Below are 25,460 nucleotides of genomic sequence, written 5' to 3' on the forward strand. Positions count from 1 at the left end.
TTAGCATGGTACTCAGTTTGGACACATCTTGGTTTGCACCAACCAAGATGCAGCAGTTTTTTTCTATTTTTTTTTTTTCTTTTTTTTAAACCCCCGTGTCAGGTTGATTAGTCTTGTAACACTGTGTCTGTAGCACTGTACGTTCTGTTACATGTGTTTACATGATGCTGAAAACCTAGACGTCACGTCATAATGAAACTTAGAGGAATGACTGACAGGTCTAAGTAAAACTCCCTTATTAATGGGATAAAGTACTGGAAAGGTGTTTTCACCTTTGTTTGAATGAATTCATTGTGATGCAGAGCTTTAAAATAATCAAGATTTTATTTAGGAGTTCAAAGGAAGCTATGGTGTGAAGCTTGTTATTAAGTTTGAGGTGTACCTTAAAATTAAATCACAGCAGCTTTCAAACTAAATTCATCTACTAACTTGGCATAATATATTTGAGGTTATCGGGTGAGAGAACAAGAAGTGCTTTCCATGGTAAACTACATTTGTCAGTGTTTCTGCACACATGCCTTGATGGAAGGATGCCTCTGGTTACACCGTGTCCCTTTTCCAAGCTTCACTGTTTCCCAATCCACCCTCTGTAAGAAGCATCAAAAAAGGAAGAAGCAGAAACATTGGAAAGAAGACAGAAGAAAGTTGGAAAATGAGGTTTAAAAAAGTAATAGGATATACGGTTGCATAGTTTTGCAGGTATTTCTTAAGGACCCTTTCTGAGCCTTCTCTGTCACCACTTAAAATCCTGTTGTTTCTCTCAACTGTCTGTAAACTCGAGCAACTCCGGAGTGCCTGCTCATGCCCGTTCTTGCCCCAGGAAGCAAAAACATATACACACAAACAGAGGGAGAAAGGGAAAGAGAAAGGTAGGGCAAGGGAGTTATAAAGCAAGCCATAATCATCGACCTCGCAGCAAACGCAGATTGACTGCATTGAAAGCACTCTTTCCAATACACAGACGGCGGCCTGCTACGGTCCGTGACTTACTTTGTTCCTCTAACATCACATATAGGTGTAAGCAAACACAGGGCTGAGCCATTCTTTATCTGTTGGCCATTTCCCATCCTCACTGTGCTCCATTACCACATGATGTAGTCATGTTTGCACTTAGAGTGCCACATCTCGTCCTCGCATGCCTGTGAAACATTTTCAGCTGAACTGTGAGTAATGACGAACAGGCAGCCATGACAGAGGTCAGCTCAGCTTCTCAGAATTAATTAGCGGGAGCATATTGTTGGGATTGCATCACCTTACAGCCAATCATTTGGGTTTCTAGCTTGTTCTTTCTTGTTGTGTTATTATTTTTTTCTTTTTTAGCTTTACCTTGTCACAATGTTGCACACAATGCTTTTTCTTTTTTCCCCCCGATGTTGAAGTCATCTGTAATCTCAACTACTTGTCACACTTCACCATGACTCTTGACATCCATGGCTTAGCCGGAGCGGTTTTCACATTGTGTGATGTGCCTCCTCTTAATCTCTGTTTTTTTTTTCTTTGACAATTTCAAGAAAAAAATCTGAATGAAAAGAAATATGTGAAACAGAGTGCATTTGATTTTTATTATTAGAGGAAACATTTCTGCAACTGAATATATTTGTAATGTAGATCAATTAAAATTAATAATATTAGTTGTGGTGTGAATGGATAAGTGCAGTTCTAATTAATACATGTATTCTACTTTTAAATTTTTACATAGTTGCATATATACACATTTATACACAGTTGATGTATGGATGTACTCATATCCATACAGCTGTAGTGCATATAGACCCACTCATACTCCACACACACACACACACACACACACACACACTCACACACAAACAACAATCTTGTTAGAAAAAGAGTAGGAAAGAGCAAAGATTATTTAATCCCACCATTTCTTCTATCCCAATTTACTATTTAATATATTTCGCTAACCTCTACAGCATGTCTCCTTCTCTCCCTGCAGTATTGATTCAACGGTTATAGATTCTAAGCAAACCCGTACATACATGCATATTTGCATACAACTTACCATATTCACACACTTTGTATATGTAAACATTGAATTTTTTTTCTTTCTTACTGTGACCTGAAGGAGATGACTGGCAAGATGTGTGAAGCCATCCATACACTAGATATAATTTATTCAAGTAAATCAATCCCTAGCCTAAGTGCTTGTGCACATGAGTAATAAAAATATTCAGTTTGCTTTGTCACGCAAATGAGTAAACTCTACACCTGACTGCATGAGAGGGATTATATGCACAACGGTTTCTTTGCCGATGCAAATAATAGTCCAGTTAGTCTGCAGCTGGTTGTAGGTGCTTGTATACAGTGCAGACATTAGGTGAGAGTGATGGCCTTCAAATTGGATCTTCTTTTATGAGGTAGTAGCTATTTTTGAAAGTGCAGCAAACAGTGTCCTGTAGTTGCTGAAAGAACAGGTTACAGTGTTTGGATAGTATTCAGCGCTGTTTGATGGTCCTCTGGAGGTTGTAGATGGAACATGAGGTTGTGGGAATTTCTTCTGCACATGACCTGGAGTGGATAAATATATGTGCATGGAGTCACATTGAAGATGTACAAACACACACACACACACACACACACACACACACACACACACACACACACACACACACACACAAAGACATCCCTGCTCAGGGGTGCCTGTGAGAGGCTAGTTAAAGAACATGGCATGCTAATGGCTTGGAAAGGATATGAATAGAGGGGCGACTGGAAGGCAGCCATAGCTGAGATGACACACACACACACACACACACACACACACACACACACACACACACACACACACACACACACACACACACAAGCAGTTTCATTATGCCTGTACCTTGCTTTCTATTCTGCATGCTCACCCTTCACACATGTGCGTGTGATTAGATTTTGTTTAGGCTGCTCATGTTGCTCCCAAAAGAGCGCAGCTCTGGCTGCAGCACCTTCATTGTGAAAGGTTCACCTTCATCCATACTCATTTCACATATTTTTTTTCCGCATGCCGTGTGCTGTGTCTGATAAAGGATGTGTAATTAGGATTTATAGTCTTTTTAGCGTGATGTGTCTGGTTAGATTATGAATATTTGAGTGTGTATTTCTTTCTTGGAATCGCCATGGCAATTTTAATGTTATAGTCTGAAAAAGAAAAATCATCTCTGTGCCCAAGTTTGTTTTGTTTTTTTTGAATTACACTCAACAACTTTTCTCTGTCTGCCCATAGGATCTGTCCTGCATTGATGAGCTCTCTACGAACTCTCTGTTCTCCTCTCCGGCTGACTCATTGTCGGAGTATGCTGATGCCCAGCCCTTCATCACCACAAATAACCTGGACACAGTGCCCACTCTCTGGGATGTCAACACTAGTACCACCACCACACCAGCACAGAGCCAGTTACAGGTCAGTGGAAAGCACTCACACACACCCCCATCATCAGAAATGCTATTAACTGTATCAGTAATAAGTATTGCAAATGTTATATGACGCAGACAAGGGTTACAATGTCCTCTGAAAACAGCAGCATCTCACCTGTGAATTTAATGGCTGAGCAGATCTTGTGGCGATTCTTTCACAGTCTTCTTCTTCTGCAGTGTACACCATAAATATGTTTTTTTCTTGATTATGTGACAAAGCTTAAGGGTTTAGTGCCCTGCGTTAACTAAGGAATTGTCCTCCCTGGAAACTGGTGAATTGTTCATGACTCCAAGGATGAGTTAGATTGACCTGTATTCATATCTGGGAAATGTTTATTAGTTGCCATGAGCAGATATCATTTCACATGTGTTTTACTATTTGCGCTGAAAAATTATCTATGCAACCAATAAACATAAAACAATTAGGTGTCACAAAAATGGTAAGACTTGATGGGGTTTACTAATGTGATTGTGTTTGGATTAACTCTTTTTTAATCCATAATTTAATCATTGATAAATGCCATTGACTTGTGCCTCACTTAAAATCAATATAAGAATATTGTATGCTTTTTTTTTTTTTTTTTGGGGGGGGGGGGCGTGAATGATTGATCATTCTTAAGTTTTGCTTGTTGGTTTTTGCTTTTAGTGCTCTTCAGCATCTTTTAGTGGCATAATAAAGGATTTACTTTGGATAATATCAGAGTGCATTTATTTCTCCTGCTTTCTCCAAAGTCTTTTATGTTTTCCCTTTCATTCTGTGCTTATTTTACCCATTATATTTCCCAGACATGCAGGGTTATCTGTTTTTATGTTGTTTATCTTTTTACTGGGTTTTCACAGACATCAAACGACACTTTGTGGATTTCTGTGAGATATTGATACGGCACCCACATGTTATGTGGCTCATGCAACTAAAAAGAAACTCACATGGAGAACCCTCTGCCTTTTTTTATGTTTGTTCTTTCATTTGCATTTGTCACCATGTTCATTTGAGTTTGTGTTTCTTCATGTTATGTTTTGTTGACAGCAGAATGGCAGCAGCAGGTTTCAAGGCTTGGCCAGTTTGGATGATATAACTGCTATTATCAGCACCCCACCTTTAGGAGGATTCCAGGTAGCCGCACCGACCTTTCCAGTCTGAAGCTAAAACTAAACCAAGCTCTCTAACCATGTGTGCCTATCCATTTCCAAGTCTCAATAAGAAGTAGATTATAATTTATTGTCTGACGTGGAGCTGCTAATGAACTGTGGGTTTGCAGTGTAGAATAATGCAGAGACTGCCACTAATCTGGAGATTGCCTTTAGACAGCAGCGAATAAGTCAGTAGATAACTGAAATTGTGGAGCTTTTGTCCTCTTGGGCAACTCTGTGCTGTCACAGATGATGAAAGCATTGCTGCACATTACATATGCCGGACAATCTGCATATGCACGTTCTACAGAGAATATATTATACCACACGCAGTCGCTGTGTTTTAAAATTTTCTCAGTAACAATAGGAGAAGTGGTGCAGTTGTTGTCGGTCAAAAAGAGCCCTTCTGCATCTTTCTTCTCTTAGATTTAATCAAGCTGACGTTGCCTGAATATGTAAAGGACCATTTCATGGTTCACATGTTTCAGAGCTCTCATTCATTCTGCTTTAGCTGGTTGCTTGATGCTTCCCTGTATTGTCTTCTTACTAACTGGGTCAACTACTTCTAATTTTTGGCTTTTTTTTTTCCTTCCCTATTTGTTTTCACCTCCGTTCGAAACAGCTTTTCTTGCTTCATTTTTCGGCGCATTATTGAATCATTGTTGTGTTTTCAGGCTCAGAGAACCCAATCACCCCCAGAGGAGGAAGAGGAGGCTGAGGAAGAGGAGACAGAGGAACTGGGACATGTGGACACATATGCCGAGTACAGACCTTCCAAATGTAGGTCACCAGACTGAATGTCAACATGCATTTATCGGCTAATTCATCTACATTTATTATAAATATGGAATGACATCCAGTTTACAGGGGCGGTTTTTTTCTTTCTTTCTTTTTTCTTTTTTCCTCATTTCTGCTTTTTATCTGTTTTTCAGCCACTATAGGAATTAATCATCCTGACATAGTGGTGGAGACGAACACGCTATCCAGTGTTCCTCCTCCTGACATCACATATACTCTTTCCATCCCCGAGTCAACCATCAACAGTGGACTGCTGTCTGCTCTGCAGCTAGAGGCTATCATCTACGCCTGCCAGGTACATACACACCAGTGCACACTGCAAAAAGGGACTCGCAAATTTTCGAAGTATGACAGATTATTGCTGCAGTTCTGACTGTCATTTTGTTCATGCGTGTGTTCTCTGTGCGCACTCAGCAACATGAAGTAATCCTTCAAAACAACCAGAGGGCAGGCTTCCTGATCGGCGATGGAGCAGGCGTCGGAAAGGGGCGCACCGTGGCAGGAATCATCCTGGAGAACTACCTTAAGGGAAGAAAGAAATCCCTATGGTGAGAAAGGTTTACTACTCACAGACGCTCCATAAAACAAGTTTGGAGCGTGAATAGCAACTGTATTAAACTGCCATGTTTATATTTTTGAAAATAATTGAGTTTTATAATTATGATTTGTATCCATTTGGGTGCCAGGGTACACTTTGCATGCACAAACTGGTTTGTGCAAGAGATGAATTAGTGATTGATATTCCTGTTTGTGCCCTCAGGTTCAGCATATCCAATGACCTGAAATTTGATGCAGAGAGAGATCTCAAAGACATAGATGCTCCTAATATTCCTGTGCATGCCTTAAACAAGGTGAGTCCTCGTGGAACTACCGTGACAATCTGAGAAAATTACTCTGTGTGTTGTTAGCTCTCGTTCTGAAATTATATGTGCACTGGAGCAGAAGATGAAACTGAGCAAACTGTCTTCTCAACTTTTAAATTTTTGATGTTTTGTGGTAGATAAAGTATGGAGACACAGCTACCTCAGAAGGAGTCCTGTTTGCAACGTACTCTGCGCTGATTGGAGAGAGCCAGGCAGGAGGGCAGCACCGGACGAGAATCAAGCAGATCCTGGACTGGTGCAAGCCAGATTTCGATGGAGTTGTATCCTTTCATTTTGTGTCACATGTGCCACAAAGAGGCTTAAAAGATCCCATGATATCTGAGTGATGCTTGATTTCTGTTTGATCATTTAATTCTACGGTCGCACAGCGTTGTGGTTAGTGAAAGTATTCCCTGTTTGATTTTAGGCTCGTCAGTCTTTCTCTGTGGATATGTGTAGAATCTGCATGTTCTCCCTGTATAGTGTATAGGGCTTTCTTTAGCCTGGTTTCCTCCGATTGTCCAAAAACATGTTTGAGATTAATTGGTGATTTTAGATTGCCTGAAAGTGTGAATGTGAGTGTTTGTGTTTGTGGTTGTCTGCCTCTTGGTGTTTGCCCTGAAATGGACTAGAAAACTGTACCAGCTGTACTCAGCATTTACCCATAGTCAGCTGGAAGAGGCCCCGTGCACCCAAGGCCATGAAACTGGACAAAGTAAAATATGGATGGATGGAGTCCTGTGTTGATTAAAAGTGCTTCAAAGTGGAAGGGTCACTCCAGCCATAAGATACTGCATGTTTCCTTGACCATTTACCTGTACAGATTATTTTTGATGAATGCCACAAAGCCAAGAATGCCACATCTACAAAGATGGGCAAGGCAGTGCTCGATCTGCAAAACAAGCTGCCACGGGCGAGGGTTGTTTATGCCAGTGCCACAGGTAGACTCACACACCCTCAGATGTCACACCCATAACGCCTATTGCAATGCATTCCAGCATTTTCTTAGATTATAATGTTATTTGTTTTGCAGGTGCCTCTGAGCCAAAGAACATGATCTATATGAGCCGCCTGGGAATCTGGGGTGAGGGCACGCCTTTCAGAGCCTTTGATGACTTCCTGCACGCCATTGAGAAAAGGTTTGTTGTCTCAAATTCACTCTGAGGGTCATTTATGGGGGTTTTGTTTTTTTTGTTTTTTTTGTTTTTTTGGGGGGGGGGGTTTGTGATGTGAATATGTTTTTTTTTTTTTTTTAAGTCACTGACCTTGCTTTGAAATTCTCTACAATCAGCTTGCTGTTATGGATGGTTGATTTATGATTAAATTATGTTGAATGAAATGTGCTATTTGTATGCAGAGGTGTCGGGGCCATGGAGATCGTTGCCATGGACATGAAAGTGAGCGGGATGTACATCGCCCGGCAGCTGAGCTTCTCAGGGGTGTCTTTCCGCATCGAGGAGATTGGACTAGACAGTGACTTCAAACTGGTCTACAACAAAGCAGCCACACTGGTAATTATGTACCATGTCTGCACTAATTATGTGCTTTTTTGTGATTTAATTAGAGGAACAAACATTTTTACATATGGCTATTAACAAATGGCATCTGAAATGTGTTTCCAGTGGGCGGAGGCACTGCGATTGTTCATGCGTGCAGCAGATGAGTTGGGTCTGGTCAGCAGGAAGTCTCTATGGGGGCAGTTCTGGTCGTCTCACCAGCGCTTCTTCAAATATCTCTGTATTGCTGCCAAGGTCCGCTGCCTGGTGGAGCTGGCCCAAAAAGAGCTGCAGGCTGGAAAGGTCAGCACGACACTCTTAAACACTGAGTCACACACTGTGTCTAATGGAGAAATTATTCAACAAAGAGCTGGAATCCTAATATATGATGTGTTATTGGAGAGCCTGGGAAAAGTAAATGAATGCAGTGTTAAACTGTAGTTTTCTCAGTTATTAAGTGCAGTTACAAAAGAATAGCAGTTCTATTCAAATACAGGTCTGTTTTGCTTCACAGTCCAGCATTTATTTTATAAGTAAAAATCTCATAAGTTTTCAGAAGTGTATTTTATCACTTGGGTTTTTAATGTTGTGTTGTGTTTGTTTACATCTTAGTGCATTGTCATCGGGCTGCAGTCTACCGGAGAGTCTCGCACCAGAGAAGTGTTGGATGAGAATGACGGGCATCTAGACAGATTTGTCTCTGCAGCAGAGTAAGTGAAAAGAACTGCTTTGCTTCTTGTATCAGTGTCTTCATTATAATAGATGCAGCTGAAAGTATTGGTACAAAAACTGTTCATGGCAGCATGAGCTTCTCCGTATGCTTAAAAAAAACTCTCACACTACAGTGTTATATATGAAATTATCAAATTAGATATTAAAAAAAGTCTCTGCAAGATCAGTAAAATGCGATCATATTTTCAAGTACAAAAAAAGAGTGGATGCAAATTTTCTGGTAATTCAGTTCCACCTAATTTTGTGGCGTCTGTAAATAATAAAATTATTTGCCTTTTTTGAGCAGAGCTTGTTTTAGCCGCATCTTTTGTGCGTTATAGACATACGGATGATTCAGCCTAATCTCTTGTCATTCATCTGGAAACCAAACTTGTAGTCTCTTTTGCAATTAGCATCTGTTAATTTGACCAGTGATTCATCCGTGAAAACAGTTGAAAGTGCTGTGTGCTTGGAACTTGGCTGCCCTGAAACGCAGCCCTCACAGATGTGTCTGAAAGTCTGAACACAATAGCTCACACTGAACACCTTGCCTGTCAACACCTGAAAGATATATTTAAGCCACGGCACCCAGTTATGATTGCTTCTCTGTTAGAATCACTGTCTCTGTCTAATTTTCTGCCTTTTTGCTCCAGGGGAGTTTTCCAGTCTCTCGTAACGAAGCATTTTCCTTCAGAAAAACAGCGGAGAGAGAAGGCACCAGGAAATAAGAGAAAACGTAAGAGAACAAGATGCATTTGTCACGCCATCAAATCACTGAAGCAGATTTCATTTGTTGTTTTTCACTAACATTGCACATAGCCAGCTGACATTTCTGGCATTTTTGCTGCAGTCTGAGAGTATTGCTGACTTTCGTTCAAACACTGCTTTACTAAATGTAGAATTAAAATTGTACTATTTTTTTTTTTTTTTTTTCCCAATATTAATCTGTTACTTACATACAGGGAAGCCTCGCGGTCGTCAGACCAAGGTACCCAAGCACACAGTGGACAGCAGCGGTGCGATCACCATCACTGACGACAGCAGCAGTGACTCGGATGGCATGGACACAGACTCCAACTCCTCACCCGACTCCCTGCTGGACAACGACGACGTCATCTTTGTGAATCACACGAGCTTTCAGACAGGTGGGCCGACCTTCTTTCCGCTGGAGTTGATGTGAGCAGGTGGCGTGTGAGAGGGCTGCTCAAGGGAGATATTTCAGCCTTTCCAGGGCTTTGTCAATCAAACGGAGGCATGTCTAGACAATGGAATGACTTTCCACTTGGCTGGTATTTAAGCCTTGCATGTCCTGTTACTTCTTTTGACTCAACGTACTCTGATGTCTGAAGGTAATTTTTTTTTCTCCTTTTTTTTTCTTGTATTTACAGCCCGAATAGAAGAGATGAAGCAGACCCTCCTCAATAAAATATCAGAACTGGGAAAAGAACTACCTCTTAATACATTGGATGAGCTCATTGACAAGTTCGGAGGACCAGATAAAGTCTCTGAGGTACGAGTTCATGGCCTTCAGTTTTGGCTTTGTTTTTCTTCAGAACGTGTTTTTAGCGGGAAGCTGTTCTTTGGTTGTTTGCAGATGACTGGTCGCAAAGGTCGCGTGGTGCGGCGTCTTGATGGCAGCGTGCGCTATGAGTCCCGGGCTGAGCAAGGCCTCACAATCGATCACATCAACATCAAGGAGAAAGACCGCTTCATGAGTGGAGAGAAGGTCAAAAATCCAAATCATTAATATCCATCTCTTAAAACATGATTTACCTTCAAACACTGTTTTCAAAAAAATCTCCACAAATAATTCAAACCCTGTTTCTTGCAGTTGGTGGCCATCATCTCTGAAGCAGCCAGCTCTGGGATTTCCCTGCAGGCCGACAAGCGAGTGAAAAACCAGAGGCGAAGGGTCCACATGACCCTGGAGCTGCCTTGGAGTGCAGACAGAGCTATTCAGCAGTTTGGTGAGTCAGGAAAATGTCACCTTACTCTCAGCCTTTCAAATGTGAAAGGCAAAGAATGCTTGAAAATTAAATCACTAGAAACTATCAGCCGTGCCTAAAGAAGGCAGCTTTTTATGATAAAAACTGGGGAATTCCCTGTGGATATTCGATGTGGGCTAATAAATGAAGCCTGTAATGGTTACTCGTGTTTGTAGGAAGCTGCATGTCGGTCAGTATTTTTTTCTTTATTAATATCTTTGTTCTGTTGCAGAAACCGTTGACAAACCTCATACTTTTTAATTAATTTATTGCCTGTTACAGTTTCAGTTGTGGAGGGGTTAGTTTTCTGTCACACTTGATCTTAATGTGAAAGGAAAAGTAACAGTTTTTTGATATTTCTGCTGCATATCACACTCACGTTGCTTTTCTGCTCTTTAATTAATTCCTTTTACATATATATTTTTGAGGTCGCGCAGTGTCAGCAGTGCAGAAAATTATAAAGAGAGATGTGAGCAGGCCTGTCTAGATGTATAATTTAAGGAATGTCATAACATGGAATTCTTTAATTCAATGGGTATTCAAAATGCTTTGGTCATTAATAATTGTGGTGTCTTCCATGGTGTTGCTTAAATGTTTGTCCTTCAGTTCTTAAGTTTCTTGCAAGTGTTTGTTGTGTTCAGAACAGCCAGAATTAACAACATATTTTGAGTAGTAAAATGTTTTCTCTTTCCTCTTCTTGTCAGTTTGTGTGCTGGAAACACAAACATACAGTTGCAGTGATTAACAGCAGTAAAATGCACATGGCTGAGAACAGACAGCTTTTCCCTCATGAGAGACTTTCCACAAAGGCGTGTGTGAGATTGAGAGTGTGACGTTGTTTATGTTGGTGAATAACAGACTGATCAAGCTGGATGAACTCAGAAGGTTTATTTATCACATGCATGTACAGCCAGGGTGAAATGTGGTCGCAACTATTCCAACAACTGTGCAAGTACAGTGAGACCAGTGTTGAAACCAGTTGCAGTATTATTTACTAACTAACACTTTTTCATAGGGAGGGAAAGTTATAAAGAGAAAAAATATAGTGAAATGAAAGGCACATCATCTTCAATGAATGGAAAGTTATGGCATATTTACAGAATCAAGACTGAACTTTTATTGTACTTTTCTTTTTCCCCGATTATGCAGTGTTTTCTCCCTGACTCCAGTTTCCTTCAAATTCAAATCAGTGACTTGTTTGTATTATTTTTATTGTAACTTTGGCTGTCTGGGAAGTGAGGTCTGTTGAAAGAACGGCCACCGCACAGAAAACAACATGGAACTGATGTGGAACAGTAGTCATTATAAAACCTGCTCTGTTTTGCTGCACTGGTGACTGATTTTACTTTGTAGGAAATTATTGTTTTGCCTCTCAAGCATGTTTTTTGTCACTTTTATTCATGGAATTAAATCCTCTTCTAAAACATGGCATCACGTCCCTCTGCATGTCCGTCACTGTTCCCACAGAAATGTGAAATTAGTGGTCTCAGCTGTCATGAGCGCACCACATTATTTTCTCTCTCTGAATGTTTTGGTTGTACAGATGGTCTCACCACCGTCTCCTCCTTGTCGTTCCAGGTCGAACACATCGATCCAATCAGGTCACAGCCCCAGAGTACATCTTCCTTATCTCAGAGCTTGCTGGAGAGAGGCGTTTCGCCTCGATTGTGGCTAAGAGACTAGAGAGCCTGGTAAATATCAGAACTCCTACATACATATTTGTGTGGATGTTGAATTCTAACAATTCTTTAATTGACTGGCTTATGAACCAACAGCGAGGACTTGTGCTTTGTGTGGATTGTTTTTCTGTGTCTTTGCTTTTGCTGCCATTGACTCTGCCTTGTGTTGCTTCATCCTTCTCTCACCCCCTGTCCTTCCTGTTCCCCGGGATATTCCCTCCTTTCCAAGTGCTCCATAGACTCTTTTTTAATGTTTGTTCCCTTCAAGTTACATCAATTTTTTCCTCAGTTCTGGGCCTCCCCCCATCTCCAGCTCAAACATGGAAAACTGAACAAGCAGAAAAAGTGAAAAAGCTTGTCGGTATAATTTATAACGCTTCTGTTATTTTCCGTTATTATCGATGCATTTCTGCACCAGCAGTCATTTATTTCCATAGTGACACAGCATGACAGTTCTTTTGGGAAAAGGGTGAGGAGGTGGAGGTGCAGGGGAGGGGGTGGCAGTTCCAGGAAGTCATTTTTTGCATTTGCCAGCTGCATGTGGTAAATCTGGATCAAGAATAGGTCATATCTTGTCTGCCCGGCTGCTTGAACCCGATACAACATGAGTGCACCCAAAAACAGTCCCTCCAAATAAGCGGCTGAATAACTTTGTAACCAGCTGACTGCAGATTAGCAGTGAAGTCATATTTGGCTGAGACGTCCCATTGTTTTTGGTATCTCAGGGCATTTTCCTTTGTGGGCAGAGTCAGCGACTGGCTGCAAGGCTGGTCCCCCAGTGATTAGCATTTGTTTAAATCCTCTTTCATTTTGCAGTCTAGTTTTATTTTGACACTTTTGTCATTCACAAAATGTCGCTCGGGGTGCTACTGAGGAACAAAACAGCGTTTGTTAGTTGTTGAAAAAAAAGAGGCTGCTTGTCACACCTGAACCACAGATGGTTTCCTTTGACACGCAGGGGCAAAAATCAGGCTGTGTCTTCACACATGCATGCATGCATCTGTGCTTTTAACCGTGCTGAATTTCCACACGTTAACACTAGCACACAGCAAATTTTCCAGTGTTGAATTAACTCTGAAAGTGTTAAAGAGTGGTCTCATATATACACTTTTGTAGAGTTAAAATCTCAACACTGACCAGTGTTAATTTTCTAATGCTGACACTCTGTGGAGTTATATTAATATTCCTCTCTGTTGACCAGTGTTCCTATTTATCTCTATACAGTGTTAATTCTTAGAATGAACACTTTAAAGTGTATATTTTAACACTTACATTTAACACTACAACAGTGTATATATGAGACCACTCTTAACACTTTCAGAGTTAATTCAACACTGGAAAATTTGCTGTGTATATATCACATAATTACAAGTATATCAGACTGATTAAGCAGTTCTTCTAGTATTCTCCTCAGTATGTTACATATAGGTCTATGTATGATTATGTGGGAGTGATTTGTGCACATGTAAACGTTTGTGTCACAGTGGACTAGCATTTTTGTCCTTCATTTGCAATAATATGGTTATTTAGTTTCATAATGAAGCGTATTGCGACAATCCAAAATTTAAAGCTTGTCGCAGCAGTTTGAATAGTTTGGACGCACTTGGCAGTGGCTCGTGGCTTTTGGCCTATTTTGGACAGATATCAGACCAGGGGTCAGCAGCCTTTCTGAGAGGCGGTTTGGGAAGAGTCCAGTAAAATACAATTTGAATCACTGACTTGTTAGACCTGGAATTTCAAGGCAATCTCATAACAAATATGTGTAACGCTACGGTTCCTATGTGCCACTGTAAGCTGGGGAAGACATATTGGAAATTATGCTGTGAGAGTTTCAGATCCGATCAAAGACGCAGTTTTGTCAGATTGTGTTACAGCCTCTGCTACTGTGAAGTTACTGTACCTACTGTGCTAATAGTGCTACTGTTGTATTTCATCTGTGCAGGGAGCATTAACCCATGGAGACAGAAGAGCTACTGAATCCAGAGATCTGAGCAAGTACAACTTTGAGAACAAGGTAAGGAGAAGAAAACAGCTCCTGAAATCAGAATTCCCATCTGAGACTGTTAGAATACACATTTTCTAAATTTTAACGCTATTTACGTGGCTGATGTACTGATGGCATTGCCATTGTTGGTATAGTATAGCAGAATAATGCTTTTCAAATATGCATCTGCACCAATCACTAATGGGTTGTTTTTTTTGTTTTTTTTGCAGTATGGCACCAAGGCTCTTGATAAAATCACCAAAGCTATTCTTGGCCACATAGAGAACAAGGTGCCCCCTCCTAAAAGCTACCCTGGTGGGGAGGCCATGTTCTTCAGAGGTATGTGTAGAGTTTGGCTTACTATCAGCTTTTTGGGGACTGAAAACATCTTCATCAGCCAATTGTTCATTTTGCCAGATTAACAGAATTTCTTTGTTTCTTTCTTTCTCTATCTTTCCAGAGATGAAAAATGGAATGATAGATGTCGGCATCTTTTGCAGAGAGTCTCGCTTCGGGATCAGTACTGAGAAAGGTACAATCCACAAGCTAACAGACTCAGTACTTTCAGATGAATGCGTGAACTTTACACTGTAACTCAACACGGCTCACGCTTCATGATCAGTATTTACCCCTCAGCTGCTTCACATGTTGTGTGTTGCGTTTCCATTTCAGACTGCAGCATCACCAAGTTCCTGAATCGCATCCTTGGCCTTGAGGTCCACAAGCAGAATCATCTCTTCCAGTACTTCACTGACAACTTTGACTACCTAATCGAGAAGGACAAGAAGGAGGGCAAATACGACATGGGAATCCTCGGTAAAGAGATCACTACAAGCACGGCTCAACGTTTATTAGAAAACCTCTAAGTTTAATGTTCCTCCTTCCACCAGAAGTAAAAAATAAATAATCTGACTGGTTTTTAAATGCACCAAATACATCCTATATCATCAGTCATGTCTGTCGGTGCATGTGGTCGTTTACGGTGTGATTGAAACTGGCTTTGATTGTAAACATGAAGGTGATGAGCCCTTGTCGTCTTCTGTTTGTTGCCTTGTGTCTCCGTCAGACCTCGCACCAGGTAACGATGAGATTTATGAGGAGAAGCAGGAAACTTTCCTGACAGTTGGGAATCCTCAGGATGGGCAGGTTGTTCTTTATAAGGTAGGCATCACCCAATTTCACTATATATATGGTAATATACTTTGAATGTCAAATTACATTTAATGATAGTATTGTATTGTTATAACTGAGTTTTCATGTCATTACCCTTCAGGGTTACTTCACATTTTTTGTGATCATAGTGTCAGACAAATGTGGTTTACAGATGAATTTTACTGAAGTTTTACTTAAAAAAAAAAGTGATATTATATGCAGTTGTTTTCTGTTCCCCCCCTACTGTTATAATATCCTGCGTGTTGTGATGAATGATGTTGATTGCACAAAACACAGGCTCTGAAACTAAAGCGCTCTTTATGAAGAATCCCAAATGGTGGCCCACAGGCCAAGGAAAAATTCATTCAGGAGACGGACTGGATTTTGAATGCACCTCTGTCCTAAACTAGCTTAAAAAAACAGTTAACTATACAGGAAATTTTGAGTAAACCAACAAACCAACAATGAGCGAAGAACAGAAGGAAGGGGACACATGAACAACATCAGCAGCATAACTGAGATACACTGAGAAGTGTAGATAGAGAGCACGTCAGTAAACACGAACCAGGACAGACGCACCGCCAGAGACCGGACTTTACCAGACACCAAACACGAGACCATCAGGAAAACCAGAAGAAACAATGGAACAAATCTGAGTAACATTTAATTGGGCATGATTACAATTTTTTCTATTCTCAGAATGTATTGCTGCCAGTTTTTTAAGGGACTGAGGAAAGCGCATATAATTCGATTTATATAATATTCTTCCTTTGGTTTGTAAAGACAGACTGAATCTGACTGAAAGGAAAGAACTCTGTAGGCTGACCACTGAGAATGTTTTATTCGGAACAATATCCATCTATTCACTGATAGAACTGAAATCTTACAGCATTACGCCTTTATTCTGAAAGAAAGTACATTGCAATGTTCTTCTGGGCAAATATTGGGAGCAACCACAGGGAGATTAGAAGAGAAAATAATGGATATCAATTATTCTTCTTGTTTTAACGAAATGAGACACTGTTTCACAGTTTACCAGTGCAAAGTGAAACATTGTGTCAACAAAAAATGTTGAGCTTGTTTTCTGTTTTGAGTTAAATCAAAGGAGTTGTTAAGTTTTCCATTAGCGCTGCGTTCAATTACAGCTAACAGCGGTTGTCAATTCATTGCAGTTCTTTTAAAGAGATTTGCGCTGCATTCTGTTATTGCACAGATATATACATAACCTCAGCCCCTGCAGGTTTTTTTCAGGCAGCAACATCTGCTCTATACAGGCTGTGATTGATCTCACTTTTCCAGCTGTAAGACGGTGATCATATGCGCCCGGCCCAGGGCCGTGTAGCCTGTAGACACCAGTGGGGGGCTGTGAATGGGATAATTACTGGTATTTTCTGTTTTTAGCTGTAGTTTGCATGCTAACAGACTCTCAGCAGACGCAGTGTGTTCTGGTGCTGTAGAAGCAGTTCGGTCGGTGTGGAGCGTACCGTATATGAGGGGCAGGATTGAATGAAGCCTCTTAAAATTTTTGCTGTGTGTTTGACATGACTTGGACTTCTATAAAGCAGCCATGCAACATAATGTGAACTCTGTGCAGGGATGCTTTGCTTTATTTGCTTTACTAACTTTGGTCATCTCTTTGACTTTTTTGCGACTGCAGATCAGCGTGGACAGAGGAATGCCCTGGGATGAGGCCTACAACAGGTCGCTGAAGGCCACTGGTCCTGATGAGGGATTCTACTTGTCCCAAAAGGTGAGTCCAAGTTAGAAAGAGCCAAATCATCTCTGATTGTGCCACAAGAATCAATGTATTTGACAGCTATATCCATTGTGCTACACTGGAAAACACTGTTTGTTTCCTGTCCCCAGCTGCGAGGGAACCACCCGTGTGTGTTGCTCGCTGAACAAGGACGAGGGAAGAACTTCATCGTCTACAAGCCCAACATTGGCAAGCAGACTCACCCAGAGAGCCTCGACAACCTGCATCAACGATACCGGAAGGTAATGTCTTCCTGTTGATGAACTGTGGCATCAGGTGTGTCACTCATATTGCGATCACTTCCTCTTTTGTTTTTCCAAACCCTCAATAAAACCAATGTTTTAGAAAGCTTAACTGTGGAGGTGTGTTTGACAGAAGGCTGATATGTAGACTGACTTGTTCTCTGTCGTCGTCGTCTGAAGTGCTTTAGTGTGGAGTTTGCTGTCCTCTTGTGGATGTTTTGATGAGCTGAAGGTTCACGTCACCCCACAGCTGAATCATGTCACAGACGCTTTGTATATTTGCATGATAAATTCACCTTGTTAGTATTAAAGGTGTGTCTTCAGTGGTAGGATTTTGTTTGTTTTTATTTTTTTATTTTTTTTTTTTTAATTAAAATTAATGCTTGTCTGAAGCCTGAACAATGGATTGATGATAATACATTTACAGTATTTGTTCCTTTACCACTTTGGCTCCACGACTTCAAACACAACTCAGAGTTCCAAGTTCAGAGCACAATGAAATTACCTTTCACCCTTAAAGAAACACTGGATGCTGTTTTTCACATAAACAGTGATTCTGAATGGCTTTTGTTCACAAGTAGAAAAATGTTGATGTGTGTTTATAAATCTTCCAGGTGACTCCTGAGGAAGCCAGGGACAGCTGGGAGGCGCAGTTCAACTTCTCCTTCAAGAAGTGCAGCCATGCCAACTGGTAACCTCAGCAGCCTTTATATTCACTGACTGGATAGATGTAATTTGCTGGTTTCAAGATCATATAACATTCTCAAAGCAATCGCCTGGTTTTAACTCGTCAATAGATAACCAGTATTAAAAGTGAAGACTGGGGATTTCTTATAAAGGAAACTTAAAGCCCCCCAAAAAGGTTGATGTTTGCATTAATGTCCTACCCTGTTTTCTTCATAGGAATGGGAAGTGTAAGAAAATCGAGGAGGGTCAGGAATGTCTGCAGGGCATGCGTCTCCGTCAGTACCACATGCTGTGCGGTGCCTTGCTGCGGGTGTGGAAGCGCGTGTCCGACGTCGTGTCAGACATCACCAACACCAGCATCCTGCAAATCGTGCGCCTTAAAACCAAACAGCATAACAAGCAAGTTGGTCAGTACATCAGAACGAACCTCCAGCACACACATGGTTTTCATTTCATTGATGGCGATGGGTTGTTTAACGATAATGAAATGTATCAAATTAAGTCATATTTTCTCACATCTCTGATTTTATGCAACTGCTTTGATACTTCTGAAAATTAGGCACCGAAATTTTAAAGATGTTACACGGCAGCTCAAAAACCACGACCGTGTGCTGTTCCTTTTGCACACATTCAGATTGTTGAGATAATACAGGTTATTGACGAGCCACATCTCTCCCAGTGGTGTGACTGCGCTTCCGTCTGTTTCAGGCATCAAGATCCCAGAGAACTGCGTGGCCCGAGTTCGCGAGGAGCTGCTGCAGATGGATGAGGAGGTGAAGAGGAGGCGAAAGGAGAAGGAGCAGCAGGCTGCGGAGCAGCGACTGGCCGAGGAGCGCATGCGTACTTTGGAGCAGAATAACAAACACCTCCTGGCAGATCTGTTCAGCCGGAACCCGGTGCCGAACCAGTCCCTCACTCAGAATCATATCCTCAAACAGAAACTGAACCAAAACGCTCTGCCGGGGCCTGGGAGCATCTCCCAGCTGCAGAGAATGCAGCCCCAAAGCCCGTCGGCTTTACAGCACCCCCGACACAACTTGGCCACGTTGCCCTTACAGCGAAACCCCAACCAGGCCCAGCAAAGGACCCATAATCCCTGGCTCGATAACTCCCCCTCATCATCTGTCCCCACCCAGAGTCATCTGACCAACTCAGTCAGCCTTAACTTCTCTCAGTTCTATCCCCAGAATTTCCTCCCAACTTTCCAGTTGCCCAAAAACCCGTCGCTCCTCCAGACCGCACCGTCTCCCAGCATGTCTTCCAAGGATCCGCTGGATGAGATTCTAGACCTGACCGTCAGCTCGCCGTCCCCGTCCCCCGACAGCACCGAGGGTGGGCTGAGTCTGGACAATCTGAGGGGCAACTCCGCAGCGTTCCCAGACGACTTTAGCCTGGAGCCGCTGATTCCTCAGAGTGCGACTAATGCGCAACACGTGCCGCAAATCCAGCAGCCACTTTTGCTCCAGCAGCAGCAGCAGCAGCAGCAGCAGCAGCAGAGCCACAGCCTGCTGACCAATAACCACCACCCTGACTTTTTTGATTTATTAGACTTACCCCAGTCTCCCCAGGTGCAGACACAGAAAGCCAGCCCCTCATCCTCTACCTCCTCAGGCTCTTCCTCTACATCCTCTGCCTCGTCTCTGTCAAACAACATGGTTCCTATCTTCTCCAGCCCGCCCTCGTCCTCTTTGTTCTCCAACTCTTCCCCTTGCTTCCCCTCCTCTTTTCTCCTGCCCCAGTCAGACTCGGTTCCATTACCCAACGGCCACTGCAATTCGGGCGCTCTTGACGTTCGCGAGGCTCTGAACAGCATGCTACAGGCCGGCCCGGACCGCAAGTCTGTCATTCAGTACCGGCAACAAGAATAAGAGCTCCCTCCGGCGACGGCTCATCTGGACTCAGTTTAACTTTGAGTATTTCTGTTGTCTTTTTAAAGCAGATTGCGTCTTGTTCTGCTGCTGTCTACGAACGCGCCCTCTGGACCTACTCCCTCCCTTCTCAGGGCCTTTAGTCAAAGTCACTGCCTGTCCTGCGCTGGGATCCTTCCCCCTCCTCTCTCTCTCTCTCTCTCTCTCTCTCTCTCTCTAGTAACCTGTAGCACTCAGTTGCTTGAAGCCGTGTCGAGAATGGCGGGCTCGATCAATATCAGATTTGTGCACCAAAGTGTGTCCTCCATGATAAAAGGCAGCTGTAAAACAAACAAAAAAAAGAAGTGGGGAAAAAAAAAAACTATTTTATCAACAGGTGAGCTGTCGAAACATAGGCTCTGTCAGTGAGGTGTGGAAATCTTTACTGAACCTCCCGCTGCTGATTTTTACGAGGTAAGATTGGTGAAGTTGCTGGAAGCTCCAAGATGCCATTCACCAGTTGGAACGCCACATGGTTAGACTTTGCTTTTACTGTTACTTTGCTTCATGGCCATTTGTCTTGATACAAAAGGAGAAAAGAAAAACCCTGTATGAAGACATAATTTGAGTGAAACATGCATTGAACTGGAAAGACGAGAGAAAAGATGTGAAATCTTTCAGCTGATTTAGCCATGAAATGCCTCAGTTTTATTTACCTTCTTACACGCTCCCTCGTGTTTCTCTCCATACGCATACGAACACTAGCGTGAGCTGAAAGGGAGAGGAAGAGCAGTCTGCTGTTGCAAACAGTGCCTTTGGAGAAACCTATAAATGCAGTCTTTAAAAATCCATGTAGCCTAATGTATAGATTTGTACTCTTGAGCATTGGTTTTAACTTAATGGTATATTTGTATTTAACTTCTAGCCCCCCCCCCCCCCCCCCTCCTGTCGGTTGTTGTTTGTGCTACAATATGCTGGTGTTGGGTTTCAGGAAAGCGCCTCTGTTCAGCCTGTGTGCGCTGGTGTGATTATCTGTGCTGCCGCTCTGAGGTGAAGAGCAACGGACTCGTCCTTTATCCGTCTCCTTTAATGTCCCAGGTGAACCGGAAGCGGGCTCATGTGATGAAAACATGAGTAGCGTGGGCGGAAAAATGGTGTTCACGTATGTTATTTCCTCACACACACAAAAACACACCTTAGTATGGGTTGTTTTTTTTTTTTTTTTCATCGGACAAAAAGGAAAAAAAAAACATGTTGGCGATGTGACTCTTATTTTTGGAATTCCTCAGGAAATCTTGAGTATTTTTTTCTTGTTATTATGTATGTTTGACCAAGACAGATATTACAATTTGTTCTTTAGTTTTCGACTCAAATGGCAAATAATTTCAGTCATCACTCAAAGTTCGGAAGAAGAAAAAAACCCTCTTATGCATAGGAAAGCATGGCTTTGTTTGTAGCGGTAAATTTGTTTTCTGTCTTTCAGTAGACTCCAACAAATATCTGACTACATGTGTGTCCGTTTGAGGCGCTCAGGCCCTAAAAGAATAAACCCTTCAAAAGACTCATCAAGCTCACTGTGTATGATAGTGCATATTTAAAAACCTGTGAGATGTGGTCTCCTTCGTGTGGAAAAAAAAAGAAGAAAAAAAAAATCCGTGCACTGTAGTTGGTTTGTGACAAAAATGCCGGGAGAAGTTCAACTGATCAAAGAGCAATAAACCATAATCTTATGTTTGTTTATCAGACAGAGAAGCCTAAAGTGCTGTGTGTGCGCCGCAGGCAACAGGCTTTGTGGTTACCTTTGCATGGTATGATTATTTTATATATATATATATATACATATATATATATATACATGTTGTGCTTCGTAGTTTTTTTTTAGTTGAACACGTTCAAAAATGCATACAACCTTCTTTGTAAAGTACGTTATCACAGGATGAGCGCAATGCGTTCTGGATGTTTTAGTCTTGATAAAAGTTGTTGTTATTTATATTTAAGGGATATTTAGATCTTAGAAACGTTATCTTGCTTATTATAATAGTCAACGACATGTTTGGTCAGGGAAGTTACGAGTTTTCAAACTTGCTATAAAGACAAATTCTATTATAACCTGCCACCAAATAAGATTGCACTGTCCTGTACTGCTGTACAGCGTCTGGATTTATTTCTGCTCTGTTCAGTCTTTCTGTTTTTTTTTTTTTTGTTTTGGGTTTTTTTTTGTTGTTGTTGTTTGGGGGTTTATTTTTCCTTTCTTTCTTTCTTTTTTTTTTCATTTCTTGAAGCGATTTGTTTCTCCAGCTTGTAGACCTTCGTCAGGCCTTCAGTTTGCAGAGAGATACCAAAGTATTCCACACACACCCCTAAAGTTACTGGCTCTAAGATATCAGACCTTTTATCAATCTCAGGAAGAAACTTAGCAGAGGTGTAACAGCGGGGCGTTGGCAGAAATATATCATTTCCCCTTATAACAGTGGTGAAACTAATGAATACATGTGCTATTTTTTTCTTAACTCTGTGCTGTGACTCTTGCTGTATTTATGTTTTGGACTCAATGTGATGGGTTTGTTGTTTGTCTATGTGAAAATGTCAGTGATTTTACATGTTTATGCCTTCTTAGGGCAAAGATGAAAGGCTGTTTCTCTTTTGGAAACTTTTTTTTTTTTTCTTTTTCTGTGGACAGATTTTGTTTGTGTCGTAGCTGTTGGACATTTAATTCACAGTCACGCTGACATTTTTTTCACAAAGTCGCAGCTCGGTTACGCCGTATAATGTGCTCGTCCAGACCTTCACCCCTCTCTGACCTTACACAGATTCTCACTGATGCTCTTTTATTTGTGGCAGATTTTCCACCACTGCTCCTTTTGCTTTCAATATTCCTCATCAGGCACATTCCAGGACGTTCAGTCTGCAAGGGTTTCACCTTCATTTTGTGTTTTACAGTCACTATAAAAAGCTTTATGCAACTGAGGGATATGGACAAGCAGTTTTAAGGTTTTTTTTTTAATTATTATTTTGTTCCCACCTTTCTTCATGTTGTCAGGCCTTTAATCATTTTATTATTTTGCACTAAGAATGGCATAATCGAGTTACTGTTTTCTTGTTGGTTATGATTGAGCGTCACACAGCTTGTCGTGTTTCTGTTCTTTGATGGATTTTGATGGCTCTATGTATACTGTAACCATCTCTCTTGTTTCTCCACCATTTGCATATTATATAAATGTTATCACTCTCAAATAATTTATTGCTAACAAAAAAAAATATTGAAACAAAAAACATGCTACTGATTGTATGTATTTTTAAACAAAGCCTATTTTTTCTGTAAAAAAAAAATGTGTTCAGCACTTTTATTCTGGGTTATGCTTTTGTTTTCTATATATTTATAATTTAGATCCAAATGTATATATTGTAAAATTTGTGCCTTTCAACTAATTCTTTAAAAAGGTTTTCTACTCATTAAAGGAAGGACTATATGAAAATGCAATCTTAACTTTGTAAACAAATAAAAACTTCAAGATTGCTGAAACTGAGACTCAATTGTTTTTTTTGTTTTTTGTTAGTGGTAAATTACTCAGTCTTCTGTCTCCTTAACCTCTTTATCCATCTCAGGGTTGTGGCCGACTAAAGCAGGTGCCCTCTGACCCTTGGTGAAGGCGTTGTGCATTGGGAGACAGCGTACACTCATGATCGTCCACACGGAGAGATAATAAACCACATCTATGGTTTTAAGGATTCTGATTTACCTACTAACATAAATTTTAATTATATATAATTATATAGCACTCTTGCACAATAAAATGTAACTAAAAAAATGCAGTCTTTAGATTGTGGGAGGAAACCCAGTAACACACGATGAGAATGTGCAGAATGTAAAGGCCCCAAATCCACAAAACAAAAAAGAAAAGAAAATCAAGACTTTCTAAAAAGTAATATGATTTTACAACATCTGAACATTTGCATCATTGTTATTTAGAGATTGTTTATGACGGAGGGTATTGAAAACTAAACTAAACTAAAAGACAAATGTTCTTGTTTTACTGTATTTACTGTATTAGTTGCTGTGCCGTTCCTCCACATCTCTTTAAAGACATTTTTCCCAGCATTGGTCAGCTTGTCCTTGCTATAATTGACAGCAGTCTGTCCTCTGGTGTTGTCCCTGTACATTTTAAACATGCAGTGGTACAACCCCTCCTAAAGAAACCTGGTCTGGATCAGGCTGTCCTGGTTAATTTTAGGCCCATCTCCAAGCTGCCTTTTGTTTCAAAGATCCTGGAGAAGGTGGTCTACCTGCAGCTGAAGAACCACCTGGACAATCATAACATCTTATAGGCCTTCCAGTCTGGCTTTAAACCCCTGCACAGCACCGAGTCAGCCCTACTCAGGGTTTTTAATGACATCCTGCTCGTGAATGACTCTGGTGGCTATGTGGTTCTGGTTCTCCTGGACCTCACTGCTGCATTTGACACCGTGGACCACAACATCTTATTATGCCGACTGCAGCACCTGGTTGGCATCAGTGGTCCTGTACTGCAGTGGTTCAGGTCCTACCTTACAGATAGAGCTATGAGCGCTTGTCTGGCCAGCTCTGAATCCTCCTCTGCTCCTTTGTCTTATGGGGTTCCACAGGGCTCAATTTCGGGACCACTGCTTTTCTCCCTGTATTTATTACCACTGGGGAAAGCACAGCATCTCTTTTCACTGTTATGCGGATGACAGCCAGGTCTACGTATGTTCCGTTAAAAAAGAAAGAAGCTTTCTCATTAGCGCCTCTACTACGGTGCCTGGAGGCCATTAAAGCCTGGATGGCCCTAAACTTTCTGAAGTTTAATGAGAAAAAAGACGGAGGTGATTGTGTTTGGTCCCAGTGATTCCTGTGAACCTCCACCAGCTGACCTGGGCCCCTTGACTCCACATGTGAAGGCGACTGTTTTAAATCTGGGTTTTAAAATGAACAGTGATTTTGAACTAGATTCACATATAAGCGCAGTGGTTCAGTCCAGCTTCTTCCACCTCAGGAAGTTGGCCAGAGTGAAATCTATTCTTGCACATCAGCACTTTGAGACAGTAATCCATGCCTTTATTACACCTCGGCTGGATTACTGTAATGCACTTTATGTTGGAGTCAGCCAGTCGTCCCTCGCTCGTCTCCAGTTGGTCCAAAATGCTGCAGCGCAGCTACTGACTGGAGTACGTAAGAGGGACCACATCACTCCCATCCTGGCCTCCCTCCACTGGCTACCTGTGCATTTTAGAGTCCATTTTAAGGTTATTTTATTTGTTTTTAAGTCCCTGAAAGGTCTCGCCCTGCCTTACCCCTCTGGGCTGCTTCACCCCTACACGCCTGCTCGGTGCCTCAGATCAGCTGACCAGCTGCTCCTGGAGGTGCCGAGGTCCAAGCGTAAGCTCAGACGGGACAGAGCTTTTTTCCGTTGTGGCCCCCAAGCTGTGGAATGAGCTGCCACTGCGCATCAGGCAGGCCCCCTCACTGTCCATTTGTACACACTAAAAAATGTTGGGTTACTTTGTTAACCCAATCGCTGGGTTATGAAATCGGTAACCCAATTTGGGCTATTATGATGCATTTGGAGTTATTTATTGCAACTCATGTGTTGGGTTAGAGTCCATAAAGAGCCAACATAGATTTTTAAACTCAGCACATGGGTTGTTTTGACCACTGTTGGGTTGTCAACGGGTCCAAAGAAATTAAAAATAAAT

The 25,460-nt window shown here is 41.5% G+C and overlaps 1 protein-coding gene and 1 long non-coding RNA gene across 7 annotated transcripts in view; one reads left to right on the forward strand and one right to left on the reverse strand.

Annotated features, from left to right (window-relative positions):
* Positions 1–23,271, forward strand: part of sbno2b (strawberry notch homolog 2b) — a 75,959-nt gene extending 52,688 nt beyond the window's left edge. For 4 of the 6 annotated variants that reach the window (XM_030082506.1, XM_030082505.1, XM_030082509.1 and 1 more), the window contains 28 exons: positions 3,227–3,403; positions 4,445–4,531; positions 5,223–5,328; positions 5,481–5,641; positions 5,761–5,894; positions 6,107–6,197; positions 6,347–6,490; positions 7,033–7,150; positions 7,243–7,348; positions 7,567–7,720; positions 7,832–8,008; positions 8,318–8,415; positions 9,070–9,152; positions 9,379–9,561; positions 9,805–9,926; positions 10,011–10,142; positions 10,248–10,383; positions 11,980–12,092; positions 14,023–14,094; positions 14,295–14,403; positions 14,525–14,596; positions 14,737–14,880; positions 15,131–15,225; positions 16,874–16,966; positions 17,083–17,214; positions 17,829–17,905; positions 18,118–18,308; positions 18,610–23,271. In XM_030082506.1, the coding sequence (XP_029938366.1) occupies positions 3,227–3,403; positions 4,445–4,531; positions 5,223–5,328; positions 5,481–5,641; positions 5,761–5,894; positions 6,107–6,197; positions 6,347–6,490; positions 7,033–7,150; positions 7,243–7,348; positions 7,567–7,720; positions 7,832–8,008; positions 8,318–8,415; positions 9,070–9,152; positions 9,379–9,561; positions 9,805–9,926; positions 10,011–10,142; positions 10,248–10,383; positions 11,980–12,092; positions 14,023–14,094; positions 14,295–14,403; positions 14,525–14,596; positions 14,737–14,880; positions 15,131–15,225; positions 16,874–16,966; positions 17,083–17,214; positions 17,829–17,905; positions 18,118–18,308; positions 18,610–19,769 (4,467 nt within the window). In that variant the 3' untranslated portion in view covers positions 19,770–23,271. The remainder of the gene's footprint in view (positions 1–3,226; positions 3,404–4,444; positions 4,532–5,222; positions 5,329–5,480; positions 5,642–5,760; positions 5,895–6,106; positions 6,198–6,346; positions 6,491–7,032; positions 7,151–7,242; positions 7,349–7,566; positions 7,721–7,831; positions 8,009–8,317; positions 8,416–9,069; positions 9,153–9,378; positions 9,562–9,804; positions 9,927–10,010; positions 10,143–10,247; positions 10,384–11,979; positions 12,093–14,022; positions 14,095–14,294; positions 14,404–14,524; positions 14,597–14,736; positions 14,881–15,130; positions 15,226–16,873; positions 16,967–17,082; positions 17,215–17,828; positions 17,906–18,117; positions 18,309–18,609) is intronic. The other 2 variants (XM_030082507.1, XM_030082508.1) reach the window with 2 other exon arrangements.
* On the reverse strand, positions 1,786–22,180 carry LOC115381235 (uncharacterized). The gene is made up of 3 exons (XR_003930411.1): positions 22,101–22,180; positions 14,829–14,831; positions 1,786–1,815 (listed from the first exon to the last, which is right to left on the reverse strand). It is a non-coding gene; the product is annotated as an uncharacterized LOC115381235 (long non-coding RNA).
* Positions 23,272–25,460: the final 2,189 nt, after the last annotated feature.

Source organism: Salarias fasciatus, chromosome 23 (assembly GCF_902148845.1).
Source record: "Salarias fasciatus chromosome 23, fSalaFa1.1, whole genome shotgun sequence".
In the NCBI taxonomy this organism is placed as follows: Eukaryota; Metazoa; Chordata; class Actinopteri; order Blenniiformes; family Blenniidae; genus Salarias; species Salarias fasciatus.